Source organism: Falco biarmicus, chromosome 6, assembly GCF_023638135.1.
Source record: "Falco biarmicus isolate bFalBia1 chromosome 6, bFalBia1.pri, whole genome shotgun sequence".
NCBI lineage: Eukaryota > Metazoa > Chordata > Aves > Falconiformes > Falconidae > Falco > Falco biarmicus.
The window spans coordinates 7744059-7765992 of record NC_079293.1 but is presented as its reverse complement, the minus strand read 5'-3'; the positions used below and the strand labels follow the sequence as shown (position 1 = coordinate 7765992).

The window sequence follows — 21934 nt, the reverse complement described above, 5'->3', positions numbered from 1 at the left end:
GAATCCAAAATAATACTTAAGACAATGTTATCAGATTTTTACTCTTCTCTCCAAAATCAAAGGGTAAAATGTTTATACTTTATAAAGATGTGAAGAGGAAAATTGCTAATATGAATGAATTCCTGTATCTGTGATACAAGCACAGTAGCTGCCTCACACAGCAATGAAGTGCTGGCATTCTGAACTGGTTCAGATCTCTAAGAACTTCTACAGGTAAAAGGAAGCGTGACAAAAAGGCTAGGAATGGACAGAGTGGACCAATAATAGAGATGGGGGTGTTTTGTTCATTTGGGTTTGGGGTTTTTTTGGTTGTTTTTTTTTTTAAGGCTTTGCTAGGAAAGTTCAACCAGCGTTGATAAGGCTTGCTCTGAGAAAATGGTATGTACTCTGGAAGCAACCTGAAGCCCTGTCCAGAAACATCAAGAGAAGAATTCAGCTTCTCAGAACTCTAGCTGTATCATTGTGGAAAGCAAGGGTAATTAATTTGTTCAGCCCTCTCTGCAGACAGTTAAAGCAAAAAGACTACCGGACTGCAGGCCCATTGTCTTTGGAAAATGTACCAGCTATAAGAAACCTACTTAAAATAAATTCAATTTTCATAGTAACTATCATGTTAAAAAAAAAAACAAAAAAACAAAAAAACAAAAACCAGCAACCAAAACCCAACAACACCAAAAAAAACCACACAGCAGTTTTATACGTCTTCAAAAACAATTTAAAAAATCTGAACAGGATTAGGCCTAACATCAAAGCCTACTGAATTCAAGAGAGTTTTTTCCCCTTAATTCAGGCTCTTCATGCCAGATGGTAACATAGGGTTTTATACTATAGAACTGGTACAGTATTTACAGATATTTAACTAGTTTGTTTCTCCCTGTTCAGCAAAAATGAGCCTCCTTTTAAACTAGCAGAATTCAGCTGTATTTTAACATTTAACTGCTTCTATTAGTTCTTTGAACCCTTCTGTCTTTTGAGGATGTTTGAATTTAACAGCTAGTACATAAAAACATTTGCATTCCTCCTTACCTTGCTTCAAGCAAAGCTGCCATATTGAGTCCTATGAACTGCAAGCAGGATAGTTTTAACTGTTCAGCATTATACATTGCTGAGAACTCCAACAGCTCAGCAGCATTCTTTAAAGTAACTGCAAAGAAGAAACACAACAAACTAAACTGGATAATGTGCTGCAATATCATGCAGCAGTTTTTAAGACTTAATGCACAGTGTGATCTATTTATTAAAACTTAACATATACTTCCTCATTCCTAAAAAAAATGCTAATGCTCAAATGGCCATAAATGCTCAAATGGCCATAAACCGCAGCAAGGTCCACATAACTTTGTAGCAGCTTGAATGCAACGGGTGCTCCACAGAAACAGAAAGGCCCTACCTACAAACATACTGGTTTCAAAACAAAGAGGGAAAGGAAAAATACCAGATTTCATACACAGCATAAACAATTCTTAAAAGTTCCAAATGTTCCTTTAGCAGGGAGAAAGAAAAAAAAAAAAAAGGAGCTGAAGGGGGCATGGGGGGAAGAGATAAAAATGGAAGTCACTAAGAAATGCCAAGCAAATATTGTATGCTGACTTCTTGTACCAAGTGACAACACTTAGTGTTTCCTAGAAAAGGCAGATCTTCATGACCATATAGAAACAGCACTGTCTCAAACAAACAACAGAAGAACCAGTAAAACTAAATACAAGGACAGAAATAAAAACACAGAATTAATTTTATCATGTTTGAAAGATAAGAAGTTTGAATTCAATGAAATAAAGGTTTTATAAAAATTTGCTTTATTTGTTGTAGTGGTTTGGGGTTGGTGTTGGCGGGGGTTGCATTTTTCTACTTTTTTTTTTCCTTTATTGAAGAACATGAGATGAAGAAAATGATGCATAAAGAACAGAAGATTATACTAACCTAGAACCTCACCCAGACTAAAGAAGCAACTGCAATGAGCAGCAAAAGGTAATCAGAGCAAAAGAATATAAGTAAATAATTCTGTGCTGAAACAGGCAAGAACATAGTATCTAAAAAAAAAATTTTATTCTCTAACCCTTCATAATACAAGTGGAAGAACTCACGTTTTTCTGCAATGGCTACTTCACAGATTTCTTTGAGTCTGGACATAAGAAGCTGGTCTGCTACCACAAGAACATTACATACGAATTCCACATTTTGAGAATCTGGAAAACAAAGCATCACGTAAACACTGTGGGCAAGTCAAAAGCAACTACAACACATACAGCTTCAATGGGATTTTACCAAAGGACTAATGTAATGGCTTTGCAAATTTTCATAGGTTTTTTACAGCACAAGGAATAGCTTAGTGAAGCACAAAAAGTCATTTTTTTGAAGCAAGAAAAGGAGGAAAAAGGAAAACTACAGTTTGACAAACTAAAGAAGAGCTACAAAAGGGCCTGGTGTACAGCTATCACATCAAAATCTAAAGCACGACTCACACAAACACGGATTTTCTACATAAAACTTCAACAAAAATATATTAAGTATTGAATTTCTATCTTAAAAACACAAAAATAGCAGGAGCTACAATAGAGTTGAAAATATATTAATGGCACCTTTTATGGCAAGAGCTTCATCTGTATACAGGTAATCTACAATTATCTGTAGTATGTCAGAATGGATTGGCATTTCCAGAGCTGAACAACAGGAAGCCTAAAAGACAAAAGGATTAAAAAAAAAAAAACAAACCAAAAAAAACCAAAACCAAACCCAAACCACAAACAGAAAGAGTAAAAGAAGCTGACTATTTGGAATAATATATCAAATTAAGACAGCAATTGCATTTAGCAAATAACTCAGACTGAGGGTCACATTTGCAAAGTTAAACAATATTTAAGTATTTGCATAAAATCTGTTCAAGTTCTTCCATTAAGAACTGATTGTAGCAGTGCAATTAAAACCTGCCCAAACTTCTGAGCAAATATCCATGAAACAGTTCAATGTTTCATCGGTTTGAACATCTTCTCTAACAATCCTTGATTATATCATATTACTATATTAAATTACTGTATTATACTACATTACCCGTAACTGTCTAAAAATAGAACTACAGGAATCCCGCATGCAACTACTGAACTGCTTTCCTTTCAAGGTAGAAGATCTAGTGAAATCAGAAGTTCCCATGCAGGAATAAAACAAAGGGAGGCATTACTGTCAATCCCTCAGAAAACAAGGTCCTCAGCAAATCATACAATTGAAGAATCATCTTAACCATTACGGCAAAGCTTTTGTATGAGCAAAGATTAGCCATTAAACCATGTAACTGTCACCCCATTCAAGTCTGTGCAACTTTACTACTTAAAAACTTTGGTTTATATCATGTGGTACTAGAGTAGTTTTATACTTTTTTGTTTTGTTTTGTTTTAGAACAAGCTATTGGTACTGACCTATTTCCCATCTGAAGTTTAGAAACTTCTTACAGACATTAAGATTTTTATATAGCATCCAGAGCACTTGATTCACAAAATATGTACTTATGAATTTAGTATGATTTATATTTACTTACAAAATAACGTAACTTACGACCTACACACAAATGATACAGAAATAAACAATACAAATGGACGTTCAGCACTTAAAATAATTAAAAATAATTCAATCACTTGTCTCACAGTGTTCTGGACATGTTTCCTCAGGAATGACTGAGGAAAAGGCAGCACAGTAACTTTGAGGACAGGTGAAGTTCTGTTACACAGCAGAAGAGAACTGCCAGTACTTTGGCAGGTTCTTAGATTTACATACTGCCAAAAAGCTATGAAAGTTGGGAAAACCATTGCACACTGCTTCAGCTTTCAGTCACTGAAAAACGCTTCTCCATTTACGCCTTTCCTCTCTTTCAACAAGTATTATCAATAGTATTGATATACTTAAACAGGCATTTAGTGAAATTATGTTATCCAGGAATAACCAGGGCACTGACACACAGCTAGCAAATAGGAACCAAAACAAATAAAAAAGCTACACCTTTTGAAGCAGCAGCTGGTGACTAAGTGGAGTACTCCTTTATATACTCTATTTCATTAACAGTGAAAGTCAGCTAAAGATTCTACACATTGACTCTTGATTCTGCTGTATCTTTCACTTACTGCTTATGAAAAGCTATTCTGTACTGCATACTATTTAACTTGTACAATATTTCACAGAAAACAAAAATCAAGCAAAGCCGTATACTTTAAGAACAGTCTAGCAGCTTTTATAAATCCATGAACTAGCTCCAAATAAACCCCTAAAAAGAAAGCAATACTTTAATTTCCTTCGATATACATTATTACATCTATTACCCTCATTTAATATACAATCTCAATAGTACAAATACAGTGTAACCACAAATGTGGTTTGGTTATTCATTTTTTTCCCTGCAAACAGGATCCAAGAATCCAGCCTTTCCTTTTCCTCAGTATTTAGGATATGTTATTCTAGGAAAAATTTAAAAACTGTCCCTTACTTGATGCAACAAAACATACCACCACACATGTTTACTGACAAACTTACCTCAATCCATGAGCTGCTTAACATGCTGTGAAAATAATCTGTAAAGAAAGGCATTTCAGTTCAAGATGCAGTAAAATTTCAGTTAAAGAATATAATATGACTTCTATTTCATATATATATATGTATATAAATATATATATAAATACACAGACATACCAAGTCTTGCGCAAAGTACACACTTATGACACGGGAATTCCTTTCCATCTAAAGATTTCAGGGTCACATCACAGAGATAGGAACTGTAAGATATTTAATAGGATCAGAACTGTGACTATTCAGAAGAACTACAAATCATAAACTCTACAAATAAATGCTTACTACAACAAATAAATCTTAATTCAACAAATCAGGACTTATCCTTTAAAATAAAACACACCTGAACTTCAATAATATCACGTAAGATGAACCTAAAAGTACAGGTATGATAGTGTCAAGACAGAATTTTTTTGTCCAAAGTTAAGCTCTCAAAATGGCATCTGAAGTTATTTCCTGCAAAACATGGTCAATTACTGTTTCGAAACTGCTATGACCAAATAAATTAATGATGGCTAATTTCAGTCAGTCTTAAATGATCTGAGTTTAGTTATTACTTTTACATTAGTAGCTACTTTAAGCTTTGACAATGCATTTTAAGAGTGAAGCAATCCAAATTCTGTAAAAAAGCTACTTTTATGCAATGTAGCTTTTACTATGTTAAGTAGACAATTCAAGCCTTTGGGTATAAATAACCCAATCATACCAACAGAATGAAAAAACAAACATCACTGATAAAAGCATCAGGATTTTTTTTCTATTGAAAGATATTCCAGAAATTGTCTTAAATAGAAAGAGTATTATACATTTGCTTATTTCCAATCCATGTGGTCTTACTGTCACAGCAAGCATATTTGCAAAAGTCTAACTACTTTTTATTAGACTACCCACATTTATCCTGGCATTAGTATTCTGACAGTTAATCCACAGAACACGTTATTGTACAGCAAAAAGAAGCAAAAATATACCATACATAATCTATCCCAGATTACCAATTCACAAATCAGTTCTACAAGCATCTACAGAGATCTTTCAAACATGATTTGCTGTGAGACAAGTCCACACCAGAAGTTAAAATGCAGCTGATCAATCTTACCCTACACTTAACAGATAGATAACATAAGAAGATGGGGGGGGGGGGGGGGGGGGGAGGGTGCATTTCATTTAAAGAGTTTACCATTTCTTCTGATTTAACTTTGGTTTGTTCCCATTCTTCTTGTTGACAACATTAATTTTTCCATTTTCTAACCTGACTCCATCCAACCTGCAAATCATTAACATTAGTAATAAGTAATACAATTAGTTTACAGTTCAAACCACTAAGAAGAACCATGTCACAAAGTAACTGCACTTCAGTGGGCTCATATTGTGACTATGAAAAAGGATCAAAATCATCCATTCCAGAAAACTAGAAAGGGCCAGTTGTTACTTTAAAGTCTTCACCGCAGATGCAAAATGTAACTGACAGTCTTTCCACATCTTAGCTACCTTATTTATTATTTTAGGTGAAAGCTATACTGCTATAGTTAAAGCCAAAGTTGAACACCACTGGGTCAAAAATCTAGGAGTTATATATACTGCTACTCATCAGCTACCTGAGCAAAGACAGTGGCTTCAGAGAGGCATGTTTCAGCACAGGCTTCTTTACCACCGTAATTCATCGAGGTTTGTGAACGGGATAGTAAAGACACAGAAGTGCTGCTAGTGGATTACAAAACAATACACTTTCAAAGGGAAAGCGCTTTAACATGAAAATTTTACTTGGGGACTCAGTTTTAGCAGCAGCTTCACATCTGATTCACTGATTAATTTTACTGTTTGTGAAAAATACAGTGAAGAAAACTGCCCTGAAAAAGCTCATTCCTTCCTTTGAAAGGAAAAAACAAATGCAGAAAAAAAAATCCAAACAACTGAGTAATACAGTTCTACAGAAACATTTGATCTCAATTCCATTAGTTTCATCACATAACATTAAAAATGCATCAGTTAAACAGAACTTTGCTTTGTGTTGTTTTACACTAAATATTTCCACTGTCTATGGAAAAAGTGGTAGACTAAGAACCAAAGTGTAGACGTTCATCAATCCAAAACTCAGTTAGATCAGCTGTCTCTAACAAAACAAGTATTAATATTTCATGATAGTCATCTGGAAAGTCAGATGATCTGCATCAGGTGTCAAGTTTCAGAGTTCACACCTTAAAAGATACTGTCATGGTTTAACCCGGCAGATAGCTAAACACCACACAGCTGATAGCTAAACACCACTGGGATGCGGGGGGGGGGGGGGGCAACTGGGGAAAAAAGTAAAATTCATGGATTGAGACAACAACAGTTTAATAGGACTGAAAAGGAAGCGAAAATAATAATGATAAAAGAATTAGAATATACAAAACAAGTGATGCACAATGCAAATGCTCACCACCCATGGACCAATGCCCGGCAGTGGCCCCCCGTCAGCTCTTCCCCTACTTTATGTACTGAGCATGATGTCCTATGGTATGGAATATCCCTTTGGCCAGCTGGGGTCAGCTGCCCTCACTATGCTCCCTCCCAGCTTCTCGTGTCCCTCAGCCAACTCAGAAGAATAAATCCTTGACTTCGTGTAAACACTACTTAGGCAACAACTAAAACATCAGTGTGTTATCAACATTATTCTCATCCTAAATCCAAAATATAGCACTATTACTCAGCTACTAAGAAGAAAATTAACTGTACCCCAGCTGAAACCAGGAAAAACTTACAGGACAGATGTTTTAAACACAAATGTCCAAGAGGTTCTATGACATAGCGAGAGCCAAAAGCACATTTCCATCACATAGAAGCCTATGGAAAAATCACGCTTTAAGTAGATCATCATGCTGCAAAAGTCTGCTTCTGACATTATTCAAAAAGGTCATACATACTTTCTCTTAGCAAAGAGCATCCAAACAAACTGACGTTACTTTAAAGAGATGACATGATATTCACTGTAAACTTTTATACTTAGAAACAATAAAGCAAGCAAAAAAAGACAAACTTATCAACCCCAACTACCTTTCTACTTTAGTTGTCATTAAAGTTAGATCAGCTTACACAAAACCACTCTGAAGAGCTTGCCAGAATACAAAGGCATTTCCTTGCACCTACCTTCCACTTAAATTGCTGAGTCCAAACTTCTTTGCAGCACTTTGTAACATTTTTATGAGGTTAGCTTCTTCACCCACAACTTTGCCTTTTTTAGATTTGCTCTTCTGTTTTTCATTTAGAACTTGCACTTGATTATTTCTATAAATCTCAAATGCAGACTTTCCATTAATATTTTCATCAAAACTCATTTTGCTCAGGTTAGAAATTAAAGTATCTTCATATTCTTCTGATTTTCCTTCATGCAGGATTTTTGGTTTATAACCATGAGTCAGAAGATCACAAGTGTCAGTGTATATAAACTGCAGAAGGTAAGCAAACAGATCTGGATGAACTTTCTCTATTACATAAAGATCACATCCAACAGCATCTTCATCTTTCCGGTAGACATCTGGAGTGTCTAGCTGGTTGTCACTGGCAACAAACAGCTTCTTGAAGAAGTCAGAGCGTACAGCCAAGATGTATTTGTGCACAGGGTAAGTTCTTGTGCCAATCTGAAAAGTTGCATCATGGATGCTGTCCATTTCGTCTGTTTCATCTAACAGTTTGCCAAAATCCTCTCCAAAACTCGATACTGACACACTTGGAATTTCATAGAGACTAGAACAAAATGAAATCCGTCAAACAAAACCCAACCACTGCTTACAAGCTCCATAAAATTTTACATAGTATGTTTAATGAAGATTGTGAGGTTGTTTACATTTGGTCGGTTTGGGTTTTTTTTCTTACATTGCTGAACTACTCAACATCTCTTGTCCTATTCTTTATAAGTAGAACTAATAACATAGCATTTAGGCAATTAAACAATATATGTAAGATCCTTCTAGCTTCAGAATATCAAATACAGTACTATGTCTTCATAATGCAGCCAGTAAATCTGTATTACCACAACTATCTTACCTTCATCTCATTTTTCCAACATGAAAACAGAGAAATGTTTGCTGTATTTCTTATTACAATCCAAAGTAATGAGGAAAAAAAGGTAATATTTACTTATTTATCAGATACAGTGGAAACTATTATGAAAGCGCAAGGAATATGGTTCAGTATTCTATTTATTCATTTTACTTTAAACATTTTTTCCAAACAAATGAAAGATCCACTTTTCACTTTTATTCAAAAGCTGATTATTGGTGATTACTGAAGGGATTAATTTCTACAGAATGTAGAGCTCAGAGTGTGCTAAAAAAATACATCATCAATGCTTGCTTTAAATACTTTAGATAAAACATCAACACTACTTATACTAATTATGCAAATATATAAGTAGAGGTCTTTGGGTAACTTCAAGGGAGTTGTTTACTAACAAGTACTATTCTCTAGCAGTATGGATAACAGCATTTACTGTGACTTTTCCATGACCCAAAAAATGGTTCTGAAAAGCAGAATGACTGAACGGCAATCCCACATAAAAAAGAGAAAAATTATAGTTGTTGATATTTTAAATATACCTTGTTTTAGGATCTGACTGTAAAACAGCAAAATTGCAGCCATTAGGATCAGTGGCAATGCTAACAGCTCGGTGGACGAAAGTAAGCTTCTGAAGTCGAATTCTTTCATACACACTGTTTGTATCATGTTCACAAGACACATCACATGAAGAATTCTGAAGGCTTGATACAAGTTCTGCTAAAATAAAGAAAAATTTGAAAAAACCCACTGAAGGGTCCAGCTAATTAAAATGCAACTGACAGAACGGCACGATACATGACTGCTCTAAGTCCATTGATGGAGTCAATGAATAAGGCTAAATTATGCTGAAGATTTCAGTTCGCTTAACTGAAATGCAGGAAGACATTTGAAGATTAAGACTTTACATTATATATAGAAAAGTTTTTATCCAGAACTTCTTGTGGAAGTGTTTTGTCGCTTCTTAGTATGTACATACCATTCACCACATTCATTAGAACCTTTCAAAAAGCCAGAAGCTCTCATTCATTACAGATCAGTGATGAACATCAACTAGACATTCAACTAGCCAACAGATCTGGATTCTGAAGTTTCCTTAAGATACTAAAACTACAAAAAGAACAGCAACAAGCATAAAGAAGAGAGTGGCTGTAGACACATACCAGGACCAGAACAGAGCAAAAAGGCAATGTGTTTGGTGCCTCTGTAACGAGGGAACTACTGTGTGATGTGTAGAATGAAAGAAAGCAGCAACAGAGCAAAACCAGTATACAACGCCAGACTGAGCAACTGAGGATAAAGATTTTTGCTGTGAAAGAATGCAAAAATGGACTGACACAAATAAAGATGGAATCTTGGTATCAAAGGAAGAACTGCAACATAAAGCTATAAAGTTCAAATACATCCCAGATTGGACGTAAATCCATTTCTATCCATAGAGTTTTAAAGACCCCTACATGATCAGAGATGACAGTTTCAATTAAAATCTTGTCCTAGACGAGTTATCTACCTTGCAGAAAAACAGTCCAGCAGGACTCACTCTCAAGCAACACAAGCCAAGTTAATAAGGTGGAAATGGCTCTGGATCCTGTATTATGCCCAGATATGGGTCTGGGAAACACAGTAAGGTTTCACACTTAGCAGTGCAAGCAAATACACGCTCCTTCTTTTGTTCAATGCCAGTCTCTTAGGACTGGTCATCTAATATGTGACAAGATCATTACACTGGACCCTTGTACTACTATTACTCTTCAGAAGTACTTTTCTTCCTGGAAATCTTCACATGAGGGATAACTGAAGGTTGTAAGGTAAATCTTAGTATTACTGAAGAAAGAGAACAGTAGTGGTCAATGCTACCAACCATCAGCCACAGAGGACAGACAGAACGAACCCACCACTTAATATTGTGAGGCTGTAAAGATTCAATTAAACTTTGATATTGAAGTACTTAAAAACCGTTAAGAAAGCACAGCTAACCTTTCTTTTCTGAGATTTTCCTCCCTTCTTCCAGCCACTTCCCTGTAAAGGCTTCACCATCCTGTGTGACAAACATTATTTCGTTCTCATTTAAAGCAACATCAGACATGAAGACTTGCCGGCCATACACCCAACGACACTGTTTCATGGAGTTGTTAGATGACTTCCAGCAAAACACCTGCAATATTTTTTCAGAGAAAAGGTCAATTTTCATATCATATAAACCCAGTTATATATTACAAACTACTTTTTTGAAACACAAGAACGTGTCATCTCAAAGTTGCATACAGAAGGAAAAAAGACTTCTTCAAAATTATACCTTAAAGTGTTATGAACACCTATTACAAAGAACCCACAAGTAAAACAGGGAAAACCTATTATGATATCAAGACCATTTGCTCGTGAAGGGCATTTGAAAAGCTTCTCTGAATATTCAAACTACTTCACAGCAGTCACCTACCGATCAGTTTTTACTGACACAACAAGGACAGCAAAAGTTGTCATCAAGTCAAGAAACAAGTTTAATCTAATTCTTCATTTACAGATCTGTCAAACTGATTTGCTTATAAATCAGGCAAAATTCAAAGTCAGCACACCAAAAATTTAAACCACTTCAGGTTAATTGTTTGACAACAACTCAGGTTTCTCTGTACTAGCCATGGTTTTAGAATGGAGATAATGACGAAATACAAACTTCAAAACATTCAACAGAAACATGATGAACTGCACGCACACCATGATCGCAACAAGCGAGCATGAAGAAACAATCCCACACAAGATAAAGCCCAGATGTGGCATTAGCCAGGCTTTCATCTTCTCCCACTGAAGAACCTGCACAGGTCTGTTAACACCTACATAAGGAGAGGACAAAAGAATTTGACTAACCCATTTCCTTTGCCCTCTCTTGAGACCTACAGAATCCTAGAATGCTTGAGGTTGGAAGGAATCTCTGGAGGTCATCTAGTCCAACCCCCTGCCCAAGCAGGGCCACCCAGAGCCAGCTGCCCAGGACCATGTCCAGATGACTTCTGAATATCTCCAGGGATGGAGATTCCACAGCCTCCACAAGCAACCTGTGCCAGTTCTACCCACCCTCACAGCGAAAAAGCGCTTCCTGACATTCAGACAGTCTTCTTTCTTTCAGTTTGTGCCCACTGTTTCTGGTTCTGTTACTGGGCACTGCTGAAAACAGCCTGGCTCCATCTTTTTTACATCTTCCCTTCAAGTATTCCCTTACATTGGCAAGGTCCCCCTCGAGCCTCTTCTTTTCTAGGCTAAACAGTACTCTCTTAAAGAGAGTACAATCAAGACAGACCAGGAAGTGCAGATTCAGGAAACAGAAGTATTAACATTCCATCCCTCTCCTTAGTCAATAATTTATAATGCCAAAAAGTACTAAAGATCCCAGCATTTGTCAGTATTCAGCATGGAAAGATATGAAAGGTAGGTTGACATAGTTGCACTGAAGCAGGAAGACAAAGTAGTTTCTTTGACACTAAAGCAGCGTCCCAAAGATGCTGAAGGGGCACTACCAATACTACAGATGCTGGAAGCGAAACCTCACATGAACAACTACCAAACTGAAAGTTTATAATATGTGAGACAACTAATGACCTAATAAACAGATAAGATCATCCCAAAACACATAATTCAGCCAAATGCAAGGAAACACGCACACTGCTCCCTATTTTGATATACAAGCTCAGTTTTTACCATTCTTTAAGACAGCATTTCAGTAACAAAACCTTTTTGTAAACACCACTAGATGGCACTGCAGGCTTAGATCGCCCAGTGAGCAACTTAGAAAAGGCTGGAATTTTCAAGGGTCCTATAAACCGTTACTGTATGAAAGAATGAGGAAAGAAAACAATAAATCCACCACAGTATTCTATTTCTAAGACGACACACTGTCTACACTTAACTATAAATACTAAACAATTCACCAGGTTTAGCTGCAACTTACCAACATCCCACCTATAAAACAGCTGCTTTTCAGCAAAGGCTCTAAAACTTTAAGTCCAGAAACTACTTGGAGGCTACTTCTGGAGGATGTAAAGGTGACAGGGTAGGTGGGGTGAGAGGAGAGATGGGGGGACGGGTGGAAAGAAAAAAAAACACCCACAAAAAACACAGACCATGAACACTATATAACCACTTCTCTCTGCAAAAACAGTGGAGTTTACACCTTTACTGAAAAGCTAGTAGAAGTTCACAGATTCAGAAATAAACTACTGTACATTACTTCAGTATCTCCCCACAGTCCTTAAAAAAAATAAATCACTAGCAGTTCTACAGAAATTAACTGAATATTTTCTGTCCATGATTTTTGTCTTGTCTCAGGTTTGAAGTTTGTTTGATTAGTCAGTATGCAGCTTGCTATATAATTATGATTTCTAGGCACAACTTACTCTTCCAGCTTCATCCAGCGCTAGAATGCAAATCTTCTGACCCCCGTTTTCTTTAAGATGCTCAGTATCTACCTTATATTCCAAATATCCCCCATTAACAAGAATTTTTTTAAGGTTTAGCTGTCTGAAAGAACACAAAAGATTAAATTAGTATTTCTTCATTATGTACTTACGTTGCTTCTATAACAGTTACCTTTTCCATTTAGAGCACCAGTTAGAAAATATAGTTGAGGTAGTGACACTGAAAAAATATTTTCGTTTCTGCTAATAATGACCGCAAATAAAATACTATTAGTAGACTGTAATTTTTGTTTTGCTTTTAAGTAAGTTACATCATATTCATAGGTTCTTCACAAAATTTCCTAAGTAGAAACCAATATATGATTTAGCTTTGATCTTTAGCATTAGAAAAATTATAGTTGCATAAATTTCATTTAGCTGTTTGTATTAAAAGACCTATTCTATCCCAGTAGGCCATTTCTCAGGTTTTTGGTGCATTTTGGTTTTTACCTGATCAAAACCATGCATATTACCTCGTTTCAATTTCTTAGTATAAGAGAGCAGTACGTAGTATTAGGTTTCTCCAAGTGCCAGCACCTTCACTTACAACCATGTAGAAAACAAGGTATAGTCACCTCTTATAATCTGTTATTGAAAACTATGTAAGAGAGTATGGGATCAAATAATTGCCTAAATCTATGAGCCATGGGCCCAGTTTCTTTTAACAGGTTTTTCATCCAGGTTTTAGCATATGGACCAGATGATGTCACAAGGTCCCCCCTGCAACCTAAATTACCCTTTGTAACATACTACGTGCACAAATTAATTACAAAATTCAGACCCCCATTACTGATGCAAAATTATAAGAACATAACTAAATAGAATAGCAGATCTTCAGCACCCTTACCAAGATACCTTTATACAAATTCAGGCTAACAGAGGAACAAACAATACCAGTTCCAGTGTTTTTAAACCTACGGAACAAAATATTTCCTCTTGGTATGCTTTTCTTAAAAATACCTTTGGTAAACAGTGAGTGGCACCTTAGCTTCATCTAATAACAAAAACAAATAAAAAAGATGGCTGCAGTTCATATGAAAGAACTGCAAATTAAGAAAACTCAGGGGAGCACTCTATTATCTCTACTTTATGCACAACAATCTTTAAAATACCTTGCAAGTATAAGACTACAGTGAAATCTTCACATATTTTTCATGACAAATTAGAAAAGTAACACATACTTTGAAGCCATCTTTTTGCACTGATAGTCTGCAAGTAAATAAATATCTCCTCTTTCAGTAACACATACTGTAGCGCCATCACTTGCAGAGACCAAGGACACAGAGATATCTTTATGGTGTAAAGCAGAAACTTGGCAAGGTGTAGTTACACGTTTTTCTCCATTAGGATCCAGCAGAAAACCTAGAAAACATAACATACCCAAAAAACATTATTTGCCATTCTACACACTGTGCATTTAAAGGACACTTTGCTACACTGCTTTGAAGAACCTTTAAATTCTAAGAGTTTTTTTAGGTGGGTAGATAATTCATCTTTAAAATAATTAGACAGGTAAGAGACTCCACACATTCTTGTTCGTTCACCACAAACACCAGAAAACATTCAAGATTTGATGCACAAGAAATGAAGTAAGGCATATTCTTCAAGGAAAGCTATTTAATGCAGTTAGATTCTGCAATGGTACTGCCTTTGATTTCAAAGAAAGAACATCTATTTGATCATACTACAGCTCAAGACACTAGAAACATCATCACACTGGCATAAACTATAGATTATTTCAGCCATTCGAGGACACCAAACAAGCTTGTCATAGAAGTTACTACAACCACACATAAGCATGAAGACAGGCAATTACAAGAAACAGCAGACAAGGTTGGAGCTGTAAGGTAAGGTTACTAAAAACATTAAAAAAAAATAAATCAGGCCATTGCTGCTCCACTGCATCAAGAAACCTAACACAAAGTATCTCATACAGAACATAACCCTGCTCTGTGTGCACTTATTTCTGTGCCACAGAGTACAAATATCCAGGAAAAAGCAGCACAGCTACCCCTAAAGCTGAAAATGACCATAAAATGACCCTGTCACGTGACAGTGTACTGCTATGCCCAAACATCTTAAAGAGGCAAGGTTTATCACCACAGGGCTATCACAGTGCTCAGCTGACACAACTATACTGCTTAGAACCCAATTACTGTCTCATATGGTACTGCACTGGGCCATGTGCACACCAGAACAATCTCAACAACACACGAAACCACAAAAAAACAGTATGTATGACTGATGCATTGGAAAAAAAAAAATACTCATTAGTAAGATACTTCTCTGACAAAGACAAGTTTTTTCACATACCTTTGCAATCTTAAATAGGAACACAAAAAAGTGCCTGAACCTGATGCCAGAACTGATGCAGATTAACTGTAAGTACCAGAGCTAGCTAACAGTTTTGTTTGCACACAGATACAGAACTGCAGAAATGCAAATCCAAACCAATATTGCAATACCTGTTTATTAAAAAAGACAAAAGCAATTAAAATATCCCATTCATACAACAAATCAAAAGTTCACTAGTTGGTAATATATTTTTGTTAGGTTCTTTCTTGACTTCAGAATAATACTGAATTAAGATTCTGTAAATGGCATTGTTGAAGAAAATTCTAGATATGGGCAAGCATTTCAGTTTAAAAAGTTGGTATGGAAAAAGTTATCAGTAGCATGTTTACAGTGCATGGTGAAAAAAGGACATAGGCAGGAGAGCTGAATGCTAGTTTATAATTTATTAAGGGCAGTAGTACCAGCCAGGCCCCTGGAAGGAGACAAGTCTGCCTTGGGGTAATTTGCATCGCAAACAGCACATTCAGTTTCATGAGAGCCTTCACCGGCAGGACCACACAAGACACATGGAAGGCAAACTAATTACAAAAGAGTTCAAATAACAGAGCTAAGTCTGACTAGCTCCTATCATCTCAAAATGTGAAAGTGACTGGCAGGAATGAAAAATATTCTTCAAAAGAAGAGTGAATGATGTCATCAGACTGGTTTAAAAAAAAGGGGGGGGAGGCGGGGAGAGCAAGAAGAAAGCTTTAACAAGGCTTCTGTTGCAGAACCACATAACAGCTTCAGCACAAATAACATCTTTTAATGGCTCAGTTTTGCTTTCAGAACGCTTCTACCTTACCTAGTTGGCCGCCGTTCAGCCCCATGGTATACACTGCTTCCTTAGTCCATAGCACTGTATGGAATCTGCCTGCAGCCACTCCAACCACCATTCTACCTTTCAGGTTTTTTGCCTGAACCTAAGCACAAATCCAAAGTACATCTTAATATTAAGCAGCAACAGGTGAATTTCTCATGTACAAACTTCTGACAACATTTCATTCTGAAAGTCATCAAGAATTGGTATCAATCCACATACAGTCTTAAATCAGGATTATTTTAGAAGTTTGTCAAGTGGGGTGCCATTGCACTAGCAAAGCATGTATGATAACGCAAAGATAACGCAAAAATATTGCACAAAAAGTAGTCAAATTTTTGCATTATCTAATCAGAACAAGAATCAGATTTCCTCAGGCTGTCTTAAGATGTTGAAACAAGACTGTACAGGACACGTATAAGACAGCCAAAGACTCGGGTCCTGCAAAAGTGTCAAGTGAAAAGCTGCAGCTTTTAAGTCCTAATGCCCTAAACACACTACAGAACACTAATTCCACACTTCAAATTTAACTTGATTTTCCAAATCAAAATGATCAAGATCAAAGCAAATACTGTGGATACACAGCTATCATTACACTATTGAAAAGCACCCCACTGTAACCCAACACACTATCCTGTTGCATTTTGGCAAATTATTCTTTCCTACTTCTGTAACACTGAAGTGCAACGTTGTTCTACTCCAGATGAAGCTTTCTTTAAATAATAAGTGATTTAACTCTTACTTACTTAAGAAAAAAAAAAAAAAAAAGAAAACATTAAGAGTTTGAGCATAGAAATACAGCCAAGATGCTAATGTCCATACGCTCTCTGCCCTGTCACTATTCCTCCCAAGGCATTATGACTCCAGAATGAATAGTGCTTCTAAGCAATGGACACAACCATCAAACCCCGAGATATACCATCCAGTGATTTAAAAGAGCAAAGAGCCTGAATCTCAAGTAATACCTATCTATTACTTTTATGTTATTTCACCTGCACAACAATATGGGGAAGAAAAGAGTTTTGGCAATTGTACCTTATATCATACTTGGCACTACACACTGTAGTACTGTTCAGGTTACAAAGTAAGATGTTTATCAGGACACAGTTAAGTATTTCAGATTAAGATGTATGATAACACAGAATCAAGATTTTATCTGAACTCACATTTGACTTAATTGTCCTGAAAAGGTTTACAAGTTATTTCCACAATCTTCACATTTTACTTTCTGTTGAAAAAATCCAACATATGAACAACTAAGCTTTGACTGATGTTATTTTTACCTGTCTAGGAACACTGCAGTTAGGAGGAGGAGGAAGAATACCCAGTTGATGGAAAGTATTTAAACCAAACGTATAAACATATCCGTCTTCTGTTAAAACAACAGTATGATCCTTAGCTGCAGCTATCTGGGAGCACTGATGGCCAGCTAAGCCTTCCACAAGTCTTGGAACCTGAACAAAAAAAAAAAAACAGCATTGATATAAAAATATACTAGTTTGGTATTAGCCAGTGGCCATATATGAAAAACATTAAACCCAACAGAAAATCATGACCAAATATTGAACTACAGACAAAAATGCATTTGAACATACAATACACTCATTAACATAATTACCACAGCCAATGCAATAAGATGAGCTGTTTTCATTTTAAATGCATCCTCTCCTACCAGGGAGATGATTTTTAAACTACCTGTTCCAAAATTAGGTTGAAAACTATAACTTCTGGACAGCTGGACAAATATTAAATATTACCTCTTTTGTTTTTCTTTTTAAATTACCATGAGCAATAAAGATTTCTCCCTCCAAAACACAGGATAATCCTAAGAAAATTCCAGAGAAGGAAGCAGTAACATCCCTGGGTAACATCCCAAATTCAAAACAGCAATTTGCAAAAAAATCTCATTTCATAGAATTGCATTTTTTTAAAAAAGTGTTCAGAATTGAGCTCCAGTCTTCACTGAACATCCAGCGACACAATATCAAGTTCTACCAGATAACTGCTATTAGAAATTTTTAAAACTTATCGTGCTGCAAACTAAATGCACACTACCAGGTAATGCACACAGGATAAGGTACTAAAGACTAAGAATTGTATTGTCATCATATCTTAGTCTCCTCAAATTTTGTTTTTGCATATTGCAATATGTACTATTCAAACAAAAATGATAGGTGAGTTTTCAGTTAATAGCTGTGCAAGTCTAGGAAGGAGCAATCCTGCCATCACTTTTCATGCCACTACAGCTCCACAGTACTGCTTTTTCCTTTGTGCCAGTCTTGACACTCATCAGATAGCATCACAAACCTATTTAAGAAGCCAGCTCAGCCCAAAACTATTTGCTTCTACTTATATGGCATCAGCTAGCCTTTAAAACAACTCTTCCATAACATAGAAGTTTAACCACAGTACCTAGCTATCTTAAATTAAAATATATTTAAAAGCACATTTCTATTCTCTGTCACCTCACTAGTAGTACTGGAGAGGGTTTTTTTTTTTTCTGTTATTTGATGGGGAGCAAGGGCATTTGTTTAAAATCAACAGCAAACTCGTTTTCAAAGTACACTCACACAAACTCTAAATCACTTTTTAGACCTGATGTTTCAAATAAAAAAAACATCATGCTAGATTACACAAGATAGCATAAGATAGCACACCAGGCATGTTTGTTCATCACCATGACCCAAGCGTCCTCCTTGTCCATGTCCACATGTATAAACTTGACCTTTGTGGGAAAGGAACACAGAGTGGAATTTGCAGAGTACCACCTGAAATAAAAAGGGGTGGGGAGGAAGCAATATAGGACAAATTAATTTTCTTGAATAATCCAAGAATACCTGCCAGAACTACTGTGTGAAGAATTTCAGCTTTAAGAAAGATCTGCTTGTGAAAATACAAGTAAGATACTACTATTAATGCACAGGACCACCAAATCAAGTCATAAAACACAAAATATGTGATTTACATTTATTATGTACTGCCTAAACCTACCTGAAGAGACCTACTGTTTGTATTTATTAAAATCATTTCAAGCATGCCCCTACAGGCTAACAGAAGCTCAAAAGACTGAGTTTTAAGGACAACAATATTGCCTCAAAAGAGCTGAAGGAAACATGTTAAGACCGCAGCACAGACTGCCTGCCTTGAATGCTTGTTCAAGCTGTTCTTTTAACTTCCATGCATTCTTAAACTGAAGTCTCAAGGAGTTATTAAGGACAAAAATACTGCTACAGAAAGTGTGTTTAACAGCACGTGCTGTTTTCAACACAAGAAGAATTTTAATTCAACTTGTATCAAACAGATTCATTGTCCCACTTCACTACTGGAGTTGCACAAAAAGTCTGAAAATCGGAACAGATAAGGAGTACCATGTTTCTGGATTTATTTAATGATATATGAGCCATATATCCAAAGTAAATCATAGAAATAAAAAAAATAACTCTCCCTACCAAAATAGAGAACGATAATTTCATTGAGGGTGGTTGGGGGTGGGAGAGGAAAGCAGCAAGAATGTAATACAGCAGGCCTACTCTAGTACTCCATAGGTGCTCTAAGCTGCTTCCCAGATCAATAGAAGCTGCTTGCTGATAAATAACTAGGAAGAAAGAGAAAGAGATTGGAGGGGGTAGGGGAGGGACACATGACAAAATACCAAATACAAACACAACAAAAAAACCACAGACCCGACTTTTTTTTTCCCACGCAAAATTTCAAAACTTGGTAACATCTTCAGTATTTGTTCCCTCTCACACACCATTTCAAGTTCACTCAGAAAGGTGCCTATGTAAGAATACCTGTTTGATATACACGCCATTCCGAGGAAAAAGGTCCACCAATTCAGGATGATGTTTGCCCTGTTGACCACCATGACCCAAAGTAAAATTTATATTGTTTCCCCAGGTGTAGACTTCTGTGGGATCTGCAATGAAAAAAATTTTCTCTGCAGCTTGTAAATATACTGGTCTTGTGCATACTGACTTTGAAAAAGCAACTCCTGCTGTTTCTATCAAAAATTTGAATATGAAAGTTGTTTTTAACTAAACCTGAACTTTAAAAATATTTATTCTTGTAAGAAGTAAGGTGCTGTGACAATTTTTAACACTAACATGCTCAGGACTTGTATAACCAACGTTACTTAAACTGACTGGAAACAAGCTAAAAAGAAAAAAATTCACTGTACAACAAGACTGAACTTGGAAACATGGAGAAAAGAGGAAAGAAGGGGGTGTAGAGAAGTATAGAACAGTACATAAATAAAGAAACACTACTGGGAAAACTACTCCCCTGTCAAAGAAAATCTTGTACGCTACAAGTTATTCTTACACACAATCTCTCCAAATAGGAAATGAGTATTTAGAGTGAGTGTAAATAGCTTGCATCAAGCTACCTTGTCTAAAAAATATTCTGAAGACACAAGAACATATTCCCCTTCTTTTAACAAGACACAAAACTGATGTAAACTATCAAATTCAGAGACACTGAAGGCTCTCTATTAACTTCAATTAAAAGAGGGATGAGATCTCCACAACCTCTTTGGGTTACCTATTATATCACTTGGCTTTTTTTTTTTTTTTTTTTTTTAACCTGTCATTTGTTATTCCTTCATTTTTGCTACACACATGCATCCTGTGCCTACTGCCAAGATTCTGCCCCTGCGGTCTCAGGATATTCGTGACCCCATATTTTCAGGTGTATCTCATTACACAGTCCTAATTAGAAACAGAGAATTTTGTCTACATTCATATGTACATTAATACATTGCTGAAACACACCTCCTTATAAAACAATTTAAGCAATTTGATTTCTTACCAGTTTTCTTGAACACCACATGGATTGGCCTATCTTTCATCACTAGATCCAGGGCTGATAAGCCTTCTTTATCCTGGACATACAGACTAACGCCATGCTGAAAGAGGAGAGGAGGGGAAGAGAAGAGCAGAAGTTAATTTTCAGTCCACAGCTTAAAGTAAGCCAGTTAAATGTTTGAGAAGCTACATGAATCTTTAATTGAAGTTTAATATTGATGAAGTATAATCTTCAGATTCACGTAAACTGTAAGCAAACCTGAAAAAAACAGTGCAATTCTGTTCAGCCAAGTATATATCATGTTAACCTATTAACTGGAATTTTATTGTATGAATACTCACTGAGTAATAAGATGTAATCAGTGAAACACAAAGGAAACACACTTGAAAATAAAGCATGGCCATCTAGGAAGGGCAATGATTTACCAAAATGCATTCACCAGCTTTGAAGAACACATTTTCTTATATTGGCATATAGAGTCAGTTTTGACAAGCTAGAGAAGTGAGAACATCAAAAATACCCTGCAATGGCTTTGAAAACAAGCAAGGAACAGTGGTTCACAGTTGCTGAGAAAAGGCAAGAGGACATGAACAACAGAACAGCAGCATGGAAGCTTCAGAAACATAAAGCGTGAACAGGTCATTCCTTTAGAACTCAGAGCGGGGTAAATATTCTCTGTATACACTGTCTTCTCAATGCAAAAAACTGCTGCTACACCACCATTGGTTTTAAGGAAATCAAGTTTCATCAATCACATCCCAGAAGGGAAGAACTGCAGGTGTCCCCCCGCAGAACTGAGTGGATAATACTGCTGTACCTATGTACCACAGCTCATGGCTAATACAAAAGAAAACCTTACAGAATTTCACACTTAAGAAGTAAACACATGAAATAAAAAAAAATCAACAGAGTGGGATTCATTCAAACATGACAGGACAAGTAGCTACAT

The 21934-nt window shown here is 36.2% G+C and overlaps 1 protein-coding gene across 3 annotated transcripts in view; it reads right to left on the bottom strand.

Annotated features, from left to right (window-relative positions):
* Positions 1–21934, bottom strand: part of IBTK (inhibitor of Bruton tyrosine kinase) — a 57834-nt gene that overhangs the window by 24288 nt on the left and 11612 nt on the right. For 2 of the 3 annotated variants that reach the window (XM_056343339.1, XM_056343341.1), the window contains exons 3-18: positions 20989–21085; positions 19974–20098; positions 18837–18947; positions 17463–17633; positions 16165–16282; positions 14207–14387; positions 12966–13089; positions 10558–10735; positions 9123–9300; positions 7675–8271; positions 5726–5812; positions 4672–4754; positions 4516–4553; positions 2580–2676; positions 2085–2186; positions 1027–1144 (exon numbers count right to left, since the gene is read on the bottom strand). In XM_056343339.1, coding sequence (XP_056199314.1) covers positions 1027–1144; positions 2085–2186; positions 2580–2676; positions 4516–4553; positions 4672–4754; positions 5726–5812; positions 7675–8271; positions 9123–9300; positions 10558–10735; positions 12966–13089; positions 14207–14387; positions 16165–16282; positions 17463–17633; positions 18837–18947; positions 19974–20098; positions 20989–21085 — 2405 coding nt within the window. The remainder of the gene's footprint in view (positions 1–1026; positions 1145–2084; positions 2187–2579; positions 2677–4515; positions 4554–4671; positions 4755–5725; positions 5813–7674; positions 8272–9122; positions 9301–10557; positions 10736–12965; positions 13090–14206; positions 14388–16164; positions 16283–17462; positions 17634–18836; positions 18948–19973; positions 20099–20988; positions 21086–21934) is intronic. The other variant, XM_056343340.1, reaches the window with a different exon arrangement.